Below are 15178 nucleotides of genomic sequence, written 5' to 3'. Positions count from 1 at the left end.
TAAAAATTAACTCCACTTTTATACAGTTTGTATTTGCTGTGTTAAATTTTAGCTCTTTAAAGACTAAAATCTTTAATAAAATGTTACTTATTCTTTGCATCTCAAAGGACTGGACTTCTCTTCATTGTCATACGATGACTGAGCCTCTTAGAAAAAGCCTACACATCAGTCTCTCTCTTTCAGATTCTGCACATGCTGTAGAAACATGCTGCATATAGAAATTAATGAAATGTGAAATGTTACAGAGGCTTTATCTCCTGCCTGTGACGGGACCAGATGGTGCCTCGCTGGCAGAAAAACTCCTCTGTGACCTCATGGCTCAATAGCGATATGAGCGCTTGCTTGTCAAATACCTCGATGAGGCCAAGAAGCCCGAGCTGAGGTCAGGGCAGAAATCCTCATTCACATCAGCACACTGGAATGGGAATTTTGTTGATATGCATTCAGGTGGTGACATCGTGCCAAGAAGTGTCCGTTGTACATAATGTTTGGTACAAGAATAGCCAGCTGACTGCTACGTTTTCCACTGTGTACAAAAAATTTATGGTGCAATAGTTTGCTCAACATTAGTTTTGATAGTTTGTCACTGTGGCCATTAACTGGAGATTCCCTGTCTAACGTCCCTGCAGCATCAAAGGAACTGACAAAAGTTTGCACAAAGGAATGTGAAAAGCTGAAGATAAGTGTACAGGACAGCGCACAGTGTGCCCGGTGTGATGCTACACGTCCTGTGTTTGTGTCCTACAGCAGCAGGATTGAAACTCTGAAAGTTGGAATGCATTTTTTTCTTTACAGCGGAAAATGTGACGCTGTGATGTGAAAGACTGCTGTCTCACCTCAGCTCTCAGAGAAATGAGACAGAGGGCACACGGGGAAGCCTGACGATAAGTGGAGGACTAGATATGGTGGATGGATTATCTCATTAAGCAGTCATGAATGTGTTGTTGACATTGAACCTGAAGTGACCTTGTCGCTTTTTCACTTCCTTTCTTGTCACAGAGTTCACTAATTTAGCCTGAAATCACCAATCAGTTAAAAAGATTAAATGTGTAACGCACTGCACAAAGATGAGGTCGCATTCTACCTGATTTAAAAGCAGAAGCTGACCTGCTCATACACCTGGCCCTAAAAACACCACCATCCGTCCATCACCCTTGTGACAGTCTAATGAACCTAACAGATGAGTGACACATAACACACATTCACACTGGCTGCATATATCAGCCCGGGGGGCAGAGCAGAACTCTGTATGAATCAGACGCGCTCACATATTCAGGTTTTCCAGAGGCGTTTACCATCAGAAGAAGCAGAACACTGAATCATCAGCACCCCGCAGAAGAACACAGCAAGCAACAGCTCTAACAATAAAGACGTGCTGGAGCCAAAAGGTGCAGATAGCAAGTTTTAAAAGATAACGCACAGGATCAAAGGGGGAGAGGGTAAAAACCCACTGCCTCCTGAAATACAGATCAGCAAGTCAAGCTGGCAGCAGACGACACAAAACGCTCTCTGGAGGAGGCGGCAACTGTGGAGCAGGCTAACCGACCGGCAGAAAGGAAGCTCCCAGGGTCCCACAACAAAATGTTGCGCGTCATACTGGAGCGGGATATCCCCATGTCAGTGACACTGCCCATTGAGGTGCAGGCTGACCCGGCAAACCAGCCCTTCCCTTTCCTGGACACCACACTTGCTGATCTGGGCATCCAAGAGTGAGTCTCACTCCATGTGAGGAAGTGTTTTTATTTTGTTTTTAAAGAAGCAATCTAATGAATATTTATTAATGTGTGTGTATATTCAGGTCAGAGGTGAAGGAGAGGGTGGTTTGGGTTGACACCAAGAAGACCCAGGTGAAAAACAAAGCAGGGAAGCTGAAGGAGAAAGAGATCACTATCCTAGAGGTACGGCTGTGAGATCCAACTGCAGGGATGTGGTGTGATGACAGTCTGTGGAATTCAGGTGAGAGTGAGAGCAACTTGATTTTCCTGTTTTGTCCTTCAGGTACGCGTGAAAGCCCAGAAGCCAGGAGACAAACAGCTCCAGGAGGTCCTGTACAGCACCGAGGCCCACACTGACCGTTCCTTCTGCCGCACTGGAATGGATATCCTGCCCTGGAAACAGACGTGTGCAGGTCTGGAAGCAGTTAAAATCTCTCACTTTTGATATGTGAGGCTCATAATCTCACTTCTGCTGCCGTTCAAGTTGGCTCGGGGTTTCTTGATTCTGATTTTTCTTTGCTGTGTCACTGTTAGCCAATATCTGCATTGCCATGCCCCCCAAAAAAAGCCACTCCCCCTGCAGTGCGCAGCGACCTCTCAGATAACGGGTGACTTGTCAGACTCATGTGGATCACAGTGGTGTGCCACAGCCTGAGGCAATGACAAAAAAAATTGTACCAAACATTACATCAGCGTCCATATAAAACCTGACTCCTCAACGCTGTCAGGAATCAGGTCCACTTTTCAAAATGACAATTATTCATTTACTCTTGTAGGAGCAGAATTAAATGCAGAATTAAAAGCCCTCAGAGCCTCTGACGATATGTGGAATTTATGTCTCAGACATGAGTTTTCCAGTTAAAATGCCACATGGGCTCACAAAGATTCTTCTGTGTTTGCATCAGGGGAAAATGGACTGACACCCATGCAGATGACTATGGCGCTGGACACTGAAAACAAGCTGCCGGGCTTTACTCAGGCTCAGGGACAACGGGAGATCTGAGGAGCAACACAATGAGTACAACTGAAATTGAACAAACTTAACATCTGATTACCTTTTTTGTAAGAAAGTTTTAACATGAATGCGCCAACGGTCCACAGCAAAGCTTATTATGACAAGACTGGTTTTATTTAGTGATAAATACTTCTGAACTGACATTGCATAACTTGTTAGAATTACATTACTGAAGCATTTGTAAAAAGCTTCTGTCCTTGTTAATTTGTGTTTTGTGATAGGTTTTTGGGCTCTGTAAGGTCACAGGTTGTATTTCTGAGCATCAGCAGAGTACTAAAGGTAAAGTAACTGTTTTCAAAACTAATAACTCAGCATGTGTACAAACATTAAGAAATCTCTGAATAAGGCAGTTCAAAGGAGCAAGAACACACGTTTCTCCACAGGTTAAATTGATTTATAGTAAAGCAGGAAATCAAAATAGAACCAGAACTCCTAACATAAGAAAATGTAAACACGGCATGCATGTTAGCAAATAAATAAAAAGAAGAGCTGCTGAATGTAATAATAACTTTTGAAGAATGGCTGAAGTGCTGCACTTAGATCATTCAGCTTAAACATGACACACAACTGTCCCATTTTCCACCTACAGTATAATTTTTCTGGTTGTTGAGTGGAAGGATGTATCTATGTGTGTGGGCTATGAGGCAGTGATGGCTGCGCTGAGACTATCCCTCTGCTCTGCAGGAAGTGAGGTCACAGCTGCTTGGAACTCAGCACTGTGGTTCTGGGCAAACTTTTGCATGAGTGCTACTGAAATGTTCTGGCTTTCTGTGGAGGAGAAACAAACAGAGTTAGAGGTCAACACTGGAGACAGATCACTACAAAAGAACGAAATACTGATGAGAGTGCTGTGCAGGATGCTAAGAAACATCAGATGTGAAGCTCTGAGTCACGAGGGTTCATTCGAGGGAATTTTTACATGCAATCTGCTATTCTGCAGAAATCTTCACCTTTATCAACATCCTTGTTGCCTAGGACATGACTGGAAGCAGCAACTATGGGTTTCATTAAATTCACGACCTGAAAGAGATAAAATAAATAAATAAATAAATAAATAAACTTAAGAAAAAAAAGTCTGATTCAAATATTTTTTACATTTAGGGACAAAATGCACAATGTGAAGAAATTCAAGATTTACATCAGAGCATGTCAAAATTTCTGCATGTGTTAGATTGTAAGAATAAATGATTTAACATTTAATAAAAGAGATGATTGGTCAGAAGTTTTCCTTACAAAGCATCTTTCTAAACATGTGAACAGCTGCTCTTTAATAATCAACGTGGATCAAAGACTTCTTTCAACACAAAATAAATGTAAGGAAACACAATTTCCTGTGCAACATCCAATTTCCACAACAATTTTTGACAACGGACCACAGTGATCTAAACTCATCCTCTACATTGGAAATGTAAACAGATGTAAATGTGGTTTTGACTGTACCAGAGCAGGGCTGTGTGTGTAGAGCATAGCCAGGCAGCTGAACACTGTATTGTTCTCTTCTTGGTCCTCTTTGAGCGGGAGACGAGCCACCAAAGCTGGCAACACCTGTCAGTGAGCAAAGAGTCATTTGCTTGAAATTCTGAAAACATTTTTGCAGCACTGTTGCAGTCAGCTTCCTGCTTGTGAAAATATGTTGTAGTTAAGTTTAGCTGAAGAGGCGAGAACCATTAGCTGAAATATTTAATATAACAAACCTGTTCCAGAGGGACAGCATCCACATTGCTCATGATCATCCTGCAGAGGGCAGCACACAGGTTATCAATTACCCTGAGGTCAGATTCCTTGGACAGCAGGTTGGAAAACACAGACAGCATCATGGGATAGTCTCTGAGACAGACTTTGCTAAGGACTGCAATGGATTTAATTTAGTCTGAAAAAACAAAATAAAATGTGTACTGCCAAACACAACAATTATTCCAAACAGAAGCACACACAGTTAAGAAGGATACGATACAACGATGGGTCCAGCTGCCTGAGCCAGGCATCCCAGTCCAAACACGCTGTTGTTCCGAACCTCAGGGTCACCGTCCTTCGCTCCAGCTACCAGTACAGGAAGCAAGCGATTGGACAGGCGGCCTGCCACTCCCCGCCCCCCAGACACGCTCATGAGAGCATGGAGGATTTCTGCAATGGTGCCCACAGAGAAGGACCGGTCTGCCACCGTGCACGAGGATTTCTATGAAATTCAGTAAATAAATATGATTTATTAGGGTGACTCTTCCCAAAGGATTTCAAACCAGATTAAGAACATTTCTCTGTGCTTAGCAAAATCAATCAGTTCAAGAGTGACAGATTATTAATGGAAAATTGTACTTAGTAGTCAGTATAAGCTTTTAATGATATAAGTTTACATGTGATAGAATACTGCATGATGACCTTTTTATTCCTTAGAACTGATTTTTCTTTATAAAAAACTTGTTCTGATATTTTTATCTGAATCTTCCCACAGCGATAGTAAGAAGCTGAACAAGCAATTCTGAGCTCTTACTAGGAAAAAGGGCTGCTTCCCACACACACACACACACACACACAATCACATACGCACATGCTCACGTATCAACATTCCACTGAACAAATGTATTCATTATTGTATTACTTTTCTTGTGTATAAATAAAGACAAGTGCAAGAACAGAGCGCTGATCACAGGGCCCCCCACTCTCGTGTGAGCGCTCTGTGACCGCCCTTGCAAGTAAAAACTACAGCGTCTGTGTGTTTCTACCTTTCAGACTCTCAGCTGAAGAAATGTCTTTTAGAATAAATCTCTTGACACAGATATATTAAGTGATATTTACACTATGGAAATGTTTTCTTTCTTTATTGATCTTAAACTTTGGGATATTTGGGTAAAATATGTTAAACCTATAAAATTGAATTTTTGGAAGTCTTTGTTAAATGACAGTGTGACTTTATTTATGTTCTCTTTTAAATATTTTTTCTTATTTATTTATAAGTTGAGATCTGTAACATCTACGGATGGCAGGGGATAACATATTGTACTAGTTCTGTTACTTGCTTTGTAATAAACTGCTATCTGAAAAAAGAAAAAGGTGCTGGGGTATAAAGTACTCCTGTCACACGCCTAAATGTGTCAGTGCATTCGGACTCACAGCTTTGTTCATGATGAAGGGCAACAGGTCATTGAGGAAAGGGAAAAAGTTGTCTGCAGGAACGGAGGCGGCCACCAAGGGGATTCCCTCCCCTGCAAACTCCTGGAGCATGGCATCATACTCTGCCTGAAACACACAGCACATCAACAGGAATAATCAATACGGAGGGGAAAAAAGAGATAAAAACTTCACAAACTCGTATTGTTACTTTTGACTGCATTGTATTTAAAAGTGGGCCACAGAAAACAGTAAAGCTCTTGGATCAGGACAGATATTTTCACTGCAAAAATTCAGCATTGTGTTGATCCAGTTTACTGTTTGATTTGCAGCACCTGTTGGTCTTCATCATCAGCTTCATCACCACCGCTGTCCTGACACGGGGTCTGAGAAGGCAGAGAAAACAACAGGAAAAAAAAAGTGGAAGGCTTTTAAAGCACAATTCATTCTAAGCAAAACAATCTGTGACAAATGAGTTTTAGCAAATAAACCCATCCATCACCCACACCCTCACCTTTTTCTTGAGCACATCGCGGATGGCATGGCTGATCTCCTTCAGGCGGGAAGGGTTTTTGAAAACCTCCTCTTTGCAGGACTTGATGACACTATTCATGCTTTCCAAGACACCCATCACAACATGACGCTCGGGCTCCCTTTGCACCGTTTCCAAAAAGCAGGGAACCACTATATCCAACAACTTCAACAGGGCTGAGTGTGGGACAAAAGATGTGCAGAAACATCGAAGAAGAAAGTTAAAATGTATGAAAAGCAACGGCGCTGATTCCTGTTATACACAAAAAGCACATTTCTAAGTTGAAACTGGATATAATTTTCCAGGCTATAAAATCTATATGCAACTTTCTATCTCTGTTTAGAAACTTGTCTGATCCACCTTGGTTTTGTTACTGAATCTAGAGCAGACAATACTACTGCCTAATTCAGCATGCTGGTGCCCTGTATTACCCTGCTGGTTGGCCTCAGTGGGATTCTCCTTCCACACTTTGTGCTGAGCTCGGCAAAACTGCCCCATGGCTCCAAACGCTGCCCTGCGAACATCCTCATGGGGAAACTGGGGAGAAAAGTAAGAGAGAATACTACAGCTTACTGGGTGGGGCTGCCAGACAGACAGACGTGACAGGTTCAATGCAAGTATGAAGTTAAAGGAAGATAAAGTATGAGGGACCCTGGCATTATGGCAGAACCAACAAGGATTGACCCCTAAAAAAAAGGGATACTGTAATGCCAGTCCTTGAGGCCAATTAGTAAATTATTCCTGCTATCCATTATTGCCTGGGTCAGCAGCAGGTCATTGAAGTTAGAGGAAACACCAAAAAAAGGCCTCTAGTAGGGGTTAAGGTCACAAACCTCTTGTTATGAAAAGACCAATGAACCACCATATCACTTCTATATCACAAAAGCACAAGTGTGTTAAACTAAGATATTTTTGCCACAGCAGTACCAACATATCTTCTGAAAAAGTAAGGTATTAATAAAATGATATAGGCACAACAGCTAGCAGGAAAACATTTGATCACCTTGCCAAAGCATAAATGTGTTGTTTTTTTTTAAGGAAAGGGTCTTTAATGTTTATTAGCCACAACTTACAGTCTCTTACAATGTATTTAGCAGTAGTCTATATACTGTTAGAAGATTGTTTTAGCTGCCTCACCTTTGTTAAAGCTTATCAAGGGAAATAGTAAAACATTTTTATATCTGTGAAAATAGCTTTTAAAACTGACCAAAGATAACAATATAAGGCAGGATTCAAATCAACATTATCAATTAACCTATAGACGGTCATTTATAACTAGATGCACAATTACAGACCACAAAGTGCCCTTCACAGCACATTAAACGAGAGGGATATTTGGTCAACCAGCCAACCGGAGCCACTTACATCTCTCATCTCATAAACCTGCTGGAAGCTGGACTCCAGGAAGGGCTGGAAGGCAACACTGTTAGGGGAAACCACAGCAACAAGAGCAAAAATTACACACATGTTCACATCTAAAATGTCTCGCATGGGACACAAGTTTTAGAACACTTCCTAATTTTTTATTCTTATTAATTACATTTATCCATGTGTGTTAATCTCTGTAAAATTCCCATCACTGACGGTTTAAAAAAAAGAAAGAAAAGAAGTTACAAAGTTTTACCCAGCATTGAAGGCAATCTCTCCTAGTGCCTCGCAGGCATCCTCCTTTTCGTCAATGTAGGCATTCTCCACACTGAACCTAAGACATGGACCCATTGGGTTTTCAGTGTGAGTATTTGGATGAACATGAACTACGTGTGTGTGCAAGTATGTGACCCTTACCCAGCCACATCATGGATATCTGTCCCTTTGTCATCTTCCAAAAAAATCTCTGTATCTTTTTCCTCATTTTCATCATCATCATCGTCCAGCAGAACAAACGTCTTGTCCTCCTCAAGATGTGCCTGAAAACAACAAAATAGGAGGTGGGAAATTGAAACACTCGTTTTAATTGAGAATATTTCAAACACAAGTGCTACAATAATAGTTTCTACCGTGACGCCTTCACTGGACTTCAGGGCATACAGCATTACAGTTGTTATGGCAGTGAGGTGAGGAGTCAGGCAATCAGGGGTGACTATGGATACAGCAGAATAGAGGCTGTACCTGAAAGATGGAGCGACAGAGAGGTGAAGGACAACCAACACGTAAGCTGGAGCTTTTCTGTACTACTATTTATGAAGACCACAACAACACAATAATAAAGCTCTGACAGCAGGGAGAAATCTTTTAGCAGGGAATGAAATGAGGACTAGTTAAAAATGTGTTTTGAATCACAACGTTGAATTCTTGAATGTTTGCTTTGTTCAATAAAGAATTGTAACATACGTGCAGCGTCTTAGGTCAGGGTCATCAATGGTATCGGTGAGGTTGAGGCCCAGTTGAACACACTCAGCAGCAAGAGGACTGAAGACATCTTTGCCAATGGTGCGGGCCAGAACAGAGAGAGTATCTGACAGCAACAATAAAACAGTGAGACAGAGCCTACAGAAACTACCAGGGAACGTGTGGTTAAAATGTTTCCTGATCTCAAAAGAAAACTTTTTAGTTTAGAGAGAATTTTGAAGTTTACCAACCCAAAGACTGAGTTTGTAGAGACCTCATTTCCTCTGTGGTGGTGGTCAGAAAGCCCTTCAAACTTTCAATAACTGGGGTGAAGTAGGGAACCAGCAGCTCCTTGGCAGCATTGGCTGTTAAAGTCATTTGAGGTAGTTGAGAGATTAGGTTAGTTTTCATTTAAGAGATAAGATTTAATGTCATAATAGCTTGTCTTTCTATCTTTCTGTATTTGACACTGGAAGAACAAATAATTAAGGATGTTTATTGAACTGTTATCTTAAACAGTCAGTCAGAAAACTAGAACTCATTTTTTTTTACTGGTTAATGTATAAAACCCTGACATTCTGTTACCTATGGCACCGATAGCAGACACCGCCAGTTCTTTTATCTTGAGGTTATCAGTGTTGTTCAGAGCAGAAAGCATCGTCTCCATCAGAGTGGGCAGATAGGGCTCAATATCAGCTCCTGTTTGTAAAACCAAAATGAGAGATGATGAAAAGAAGGTGACTTTTTGTTTTGTTTAACAATAGTTTTTGGTTTGCAGAAAATTTTGGTAATTTCTCCCCTTGCAGGGAAGTTGTGTGACTTTTACTGTGCTTGTCTCTGGGGAGATCTTTTCCCGTTTACCTAGGTTCTCCATGAAGTTCTCTAGTGCGTAAAACGCTTTCGTGACGTGGCCAACCTTGGCCTGGTTCAACGAAGAAAGGTATCCCAGCAACAAAGGCATCAATTCTGAACAATACGTGCTCACTTCAGGCTGGAAAGCAAAGAAGGAAAATTTAGAAAAAGAAACTGAGAATAGTTCTTCGTTTTATTGTGGAAAAAACTATACACATCCATATAGATCAGGTTTGAGATAAGTGACACTTTAAGTACATCCTATAGCATGCAACATCTTATGATAACTTCTGTCCATTCCTTCACACACAGTTCCCGTTGTAAATGATGTCTAAAATGAGCATACTGTGTCACAAATAGAATAAAACATGCAAGCACTTCATTCCAGGTATAAACCCCAAAGAACCAGATTTTAAAGGCTTGAAAACCAAAAATAAACAGAAAAACAGCTTTTCCCACTGAGGTGTTCTGACTCACCTGTAAATGTTCAGAGAATTGTCCAAGGGCAAAAAGGCCTGCACTGCGTACCACCTCACTGCTGTCTGAAAGACTCTGACATACTGTTTGCAGCACTGATTTTAAAATCCTACCACACAGATACACAAAGAATGTTTAGACATTGTCAAAATCAAACTGCATGTATAGATTTGAACACATATCAACAACATATATACACTTATTTCATGTCAAGCGTTCGTACTTAGTGCGTATGTGGTCTGCACACCCTTCAGCCAGCACAGCAAGACACATGAGGCCTCCCTTCCTCTGATATGGATTTTCACTGGCAAGGCAGGTCTGAGTAAGGGGCATCTATTACAAACAACAAAACAAAACAATTTAACACACTATCAGAAAGCAGATACAACAGCCAGGGATCAGAGTTATTCCAAATCTATATGACCTACCAGTTGTTGGAACAGTTTCTCTGGAGGCATATGAAGAGCCATAGTGTCAATAATCTGAAAACAGACAAAAGAACAAGTCAAATCTTATTCAAAATTACTTTAAGCTCCTGCAAAGTGAACTTCTTTGATAAAAAACAACAAAAAAAGCACAATTTATATCAAAATAGTTAAACACCTGAGCAGCACAGTGTTTGGGACTTTCATTATCTGTTCCATCTCCGCTGTCGTCCTCTTCATCTTCTGGGTCCTGCTCACCCGGAGGTGGAGCTGCAGTCAGTACAGGAAAAATGGCCTGCAGGATTGGGCTCAGGAGCTTCTGCTTCAGCACAGTCTGTGAAGATTAGAAAAATATATTATTTCAAATTTCGCATCCAACTTTTATATTCCGTACATTTTAAAGCTATGTGATACTCCACCAATAAGTATCCAATAAAAAAAGTTCCCAGCTGCTGGGAGTACAAGGAGTATCCATTATGTAAATCCGCTTTTATTCAGTTATGTGTCACAAGAGATTGCACTTTGTTTTTACAGTCAGTTTAATTCATTTTGCATAACTAGTTACCAAAAGAATTCCCAGAAAACACTCATTTATTCATTTCAATCGAATACAAAGAAAATCTTGTAGACAAACTGTCTCTTCCTAGAAAGTCCAAAATCAGATGACCTATACTTATGACATATATAATTTTGTCAAGTCACAGCTTAGTATTTTTAATTATTCTCTAAATTCTATAAATTATAATGACTGAACTGCACATAATAAAATGTGTGAGAACAGTGTTAACTTTAATTTGTGAATTTTGAATGTTTTCGCTGCTTTTTTAAGGATGGCTATCGGTGGTAAATACTACGTTTGGTGTCAAGAAAAGACAAGACAAGCAGTCATGTCTTTTGACAGACCCATAAGATTCTCATATGCTCTACAACTCCACATACACACACATAAGGCAGATATTTAAAGAGCTGGTGGATGACTCACCTTACTCTTCAACTTGATGAGGAAGGTGACGCAAGAGAGCGCTTTCACTCGCAGAGAGTCACTCAGATTGGTGTCACTGCCGACCTAACACAAGCAGAAAGCACATGTAAAACCCTCTGAGCATTCAGGTACCAAACATCACTTGTCAGCTTAGAAAAATGAATAAAATTTAGAATATCAAACAGAATTCACACATTCAGGTCGTACCTCCAAGAAGAAGCGGACAACGTCAACAACATGTGGGACGATAACGGACACCTCACTCTCCATGAGCTCATTAAACACCTCCATGGCCTCACTGGCTTGGTTCTGTGAAGGGAGAGACAGAAGTAATAATTTAGTAGGTATTTATCAACACATTAGGTACAAAAGCATTTGCTAGAATTTACCTCATCAGCCTTGATGAGACATTTCAGGGCAACAATCAGATTTGGGAGGATGGAACGCATCAGGTGCTATAAGAGAGCAAGATGTTATTGAGTTGTGACAAAATACTTCTAGATTTTTGAAAATTATTTCAACTTAAGTTGTAACGCATCACATGCAGTGCAATTATAAACAAATCTCTTGTGGAATAGTTTCAATGTCTGCACATTGCCTGAAATGTTGTTTTGCCTCACCATCTCTTCTGTGCCAATGAATGCCGTTATGGCTGTGAGGGTGAGGATGCAATAGTACAGAGCTGTAGGGTTGTTGTGGTCTTCCAGCACACTACGAAGCAGCTGCAGCAGCTGGCAGTAGTGGGGCTTGAAAGGCTCAGGGTTGGATTCGATCACCTTGTTCAGCAGCAGGAGTCCAACCTGGCAAAAAAAATTACGATATTTCTAGTGATTAAACTATGCACAAATTATAATAAAATATGAGACTTTAACCCAAGTGTTTCAAACATAAGGCCTGAGAACCAGAATTGGCCAGCCTAATACAGCTGAAAAAATGTAAAGGGGGATATAAACTTTGCACTTTTAACTGTATGTTTTCTAACCTTTACAACTGATACAGACTTCACCCATTTTTACTAAACCAGAGAAAAAAAAGACAGAAATTGACCTGTTTGGAAATCTGCTTTTTGTTTGTTTAGACACAAGGTAACAAGCAGGGAAAACATAGAACAAACAGTATATTTTCTGTGAATTAACAAAAACTTACTGAACAGTCTGGGCAATGAGCTACCATTTTTTACACATTTACTTCTTACAAATTAAGCCCAATGAGCTATACTGGCAATTGTCTTTCATTAACTAAAGCATCATTTGTTATTATCATGTAGAAAACCTGAGACATACAGTTAAAACTGCACTTCTTTTTCTTATGTTAAGCTATATTACAGATTAAATGTGTAGTTAAACTTTCACTGGTGTGTATCACTTAAAATCAAAGTCAGCTTTATGTGGCCCACAATGCAAAATGTGTGTGACATCCTTGCTTTAAGCTATAGCTAACACAGGTTATGAACTAGTCCAGACATGTGCATCTATCATCATCTACACTTGTAAATACATTAAACTAATCTGAACTCCTATCTGGTGCTTGATCAGGCTACCTGTCTGTCATGAGGGTTGCTGCTCTTGGTGGACTGATTGAGAAGCTGGAGCAGGGCAGGCCAACGGTCTGGTGTCTCATGTTTAACCATTACAGCGCACAGCTGGGAGAGTGAATGCTGCACCGTGTGCCTGCAAAGAAAATAAACAGAGAAACAACGGCTCATGACAGCTCAAACGTGTAGGTCTATATCTACAGAATGCAAAACAGTAAGTGCAGCATTTTCTTACTCGGTTTCCTGCATGAAAGCCTGCAGCACCACTGCCTTCAGACTGTGTGAATAAAACGCAAACATCACAGCAGAGTTTAAACTATGAAAGCTGGTAGTGTGAAAGAAAAGTAAAACTCAAACCTCTCTCTGTCATTAGGGCTGATCTTCTTCCAGTGTTTCTTCACCCTCAGCCTCAGCATCACTGCAGCTGACTGACGGATCTGCATGTTGGATGCCAAATGTTTACAAAGATGGGCATTCTTTTCACACACACACTAGAGGATAAAATAATAAAAGGTATATAGTACCTGAGGGTTTTGGGAGCCACTCATGACCGCACACAAGCCTGGAATAATAGCTGGGTCTTTGAACGCCTGTTTCAGCTGGGCTGTGGCCTAAAAGAGGACAAAAGAGATTGTCTGTGGTGGGTGCCACAAAGAAATAACAGCTCACCAACTGACTCACAACCTAAGCCTGGTTTTTAATTAAGGTACCAACTATTCAGGCAGTAAACTGCTAATATAACAACCCAGTGGTCCTAAATATCAGTACCAGTGGTTTAACAGTTAGCTAACCAAACCTTAACAAACACCAGCTAGCTTATCTCCAGCAGCCATTTCAAAAAGTTCACTTATAGCCGGGCAAAGTAATGCTAACGTTAACTTTAATAAAATTATTTGTGACGTTACCTGCTGAATAATTGCATTATCAGGCTGTGTGAGCTGCGAAAGAATCTGCTCGAGCTCTTCTGTCATCTCTGTCACCCCTCAGATAACCGTTTTGTGAGCGGTACTGTTAGTTGACGTTGACAGACTCGTACATAAAACGAGTTGTGTGCCTTCTTCCCAATGCGACACCTGTCAAATATGTCACTTGGTAGTTCTAAAAGTTAGCTACAGATTTTCCTTTTGGGAAAATTCGATTTTAAAGTGCGAAACGAAAAAGGAAGACTGATAGATGACAATATCTAAGCTCGGTCCGGTCCACGAACGCTGCAACTGCCAGCACGCGAGGCAGAACCGGCCAGGAGTTCCATGTGAGTTGCGTTAAAGGGACCGGCAGATTTCAGGATTTTTCAGTATTACTGAAACAAACAGCGCCTTCATGTGGTTAGGAGGCCCAATGCAACGCGTTCAAATCCTCATATCTGAGAAACTGAACGGGAATTTCTGGCCTGTTTGCAGTTCGATGAAATAGAACTGGGGAAGAAAAACCAAACTTCATTAAATTTGACACCACCGGCATGAAATGACTTTCTGTTTTCTGGGAGCAGAAAATCCAGTGTTTCAAAGCACTCTGTCATTTCCTGGATGCAGGTGATGTTGTCTTTTCTGCATCAGATTTATATATGAAATGTTTTTATTTAAGCAAGAGTAAAAACAACGAAATAATTCAAACAAACAAAAAAAAGAAAGAAAAATTATGCCAAACTGAATTTGAAATGGTACATCACTGATTCATCCCAAATTGGGTGTGACAGAGGGCACCGGCTTTTCCCACATTCACTATATTTAAAAAAAAGTTTTATCATGAAGCTGCACAGTGTGTATATAGGCCTGTGGATGACTTGAAAGTTATGTCATGGGAGCATTTTTTGGAAATGCATCCTCGAGCTAATTTGACCAGAGAAGTTGTAGACTGCGAGCTGCAGCTAGTGCTAAATCATCCTTTTTTATTGATATTAGGTGTACGACGTCTTGTGTCCAGACAAAACATTTTGGCAAATGTGAGCCTGAGCAGAAATATGATTGTTGATCGAGTTTGTGAGATGACCACTGATTTAAGAACACGGTTGTGTGAAAGAAGCAAAGACTTTATTGCATACTCTTTTGCTGTGGATGAAAGTACAGACATGATGGACATTGCACAGCTGGCCATTTTCATCTGTGGTGTGGACTCCAATTTGCACGTTACAGAGGAAATATTGGACATCGGGACAACGACAGGAAAAGACGTGTCTGTGAAGGTTCTCAGTCATCCACGTCATCGTAGTCTAA

General features: G+C 40.7%; 2 protein-coding genes across 2 annotated transcripts; one reads left to right on the top strand and one right to left on the bottom strand.

Moving 5' to 3' along the window:
* Positions 1–1123: 1123 nt before the first annotated feature.
* Positions 1124–2738, top strand: LOC146380146 (uncharacterized). The gene is made up of 4 exons (XM_084939017.1): positions 1124–1709; positions 1799–1898; positions 1999–2128; positions 2621–2738. Exons 1-4 carry the CDS (start codon positions 1582–1584, stop codon positions 2716–2718), a joined length of 456 nt encoding a protein of 151 aa, XP_084795143.1. The 5' UTR covers positions 1124–1581; the 3' UTR covers positions 2719–2738.
* Positions 2739–2822: 84 nt separating this feature from the next.
* ipo4 (importin 4) lies at positions 2823–14235 on the bottom strand. The gene is made up of 30 exons (XM_084939016.1): positions 13871–14235; positions 13490–13576; positions 13323–13402; positions 13201–13242; positions 12972–13101; positions 12052–12231; positions 11821–11886; positions 11639–11740; positions 11432–11515; positions 10628–10783; positions 10453–10506; positions 10248–10357; positions 10025–10133; positions 9557–9686; positions 9281–9394; positions 8947–9060; positions 8699–8822; positions 8365–8476; positions 8153–8274; positions 7992–8069; positions 7733–7790; positions 6799–6904; positions 6350–6543; positions 6171–6221; positions 5839–5964; positions 4680–4906; positions 4425–4557; positions 4171–4275; positions 3681–3750; positions 2823–3498 (listed from the first exon to the last, which is right to left on the bottom strand). Exons 1-30 carry the CDS (start codon positions 13934–13936, stop codon positions 3368–3370), a joined length of 3261 nt encoding a protein of 1086 aa, XP_084795142.1. The 5' UTR covers positions 13937–14235; the 3' UTR covers positions 2823–3367.
* Positions 14236–15178: the final 943 nt, after the last annotated feature.

This window comes from Perissodus microlepis, chromosome 9, assembly GCF_051167445.1.
Source record: "Perissodus microlepis isolate ML-2025 ecotype Zambia chromosome 9, ASM5116744v1, whole genome shotgun sequence".
NCBI classification, from domain to species: Eukaryota; Metazoa; Chordata; class Actinopteri; order Cichliformes; family Cichlidae; genus Perissodus; species Perissodus microlepis.
The sequence above is the reverse complement of the archived record's forward strand: the minus strand, read 5'-3'. Positions and strand labels throughout refer to the sequence as shown.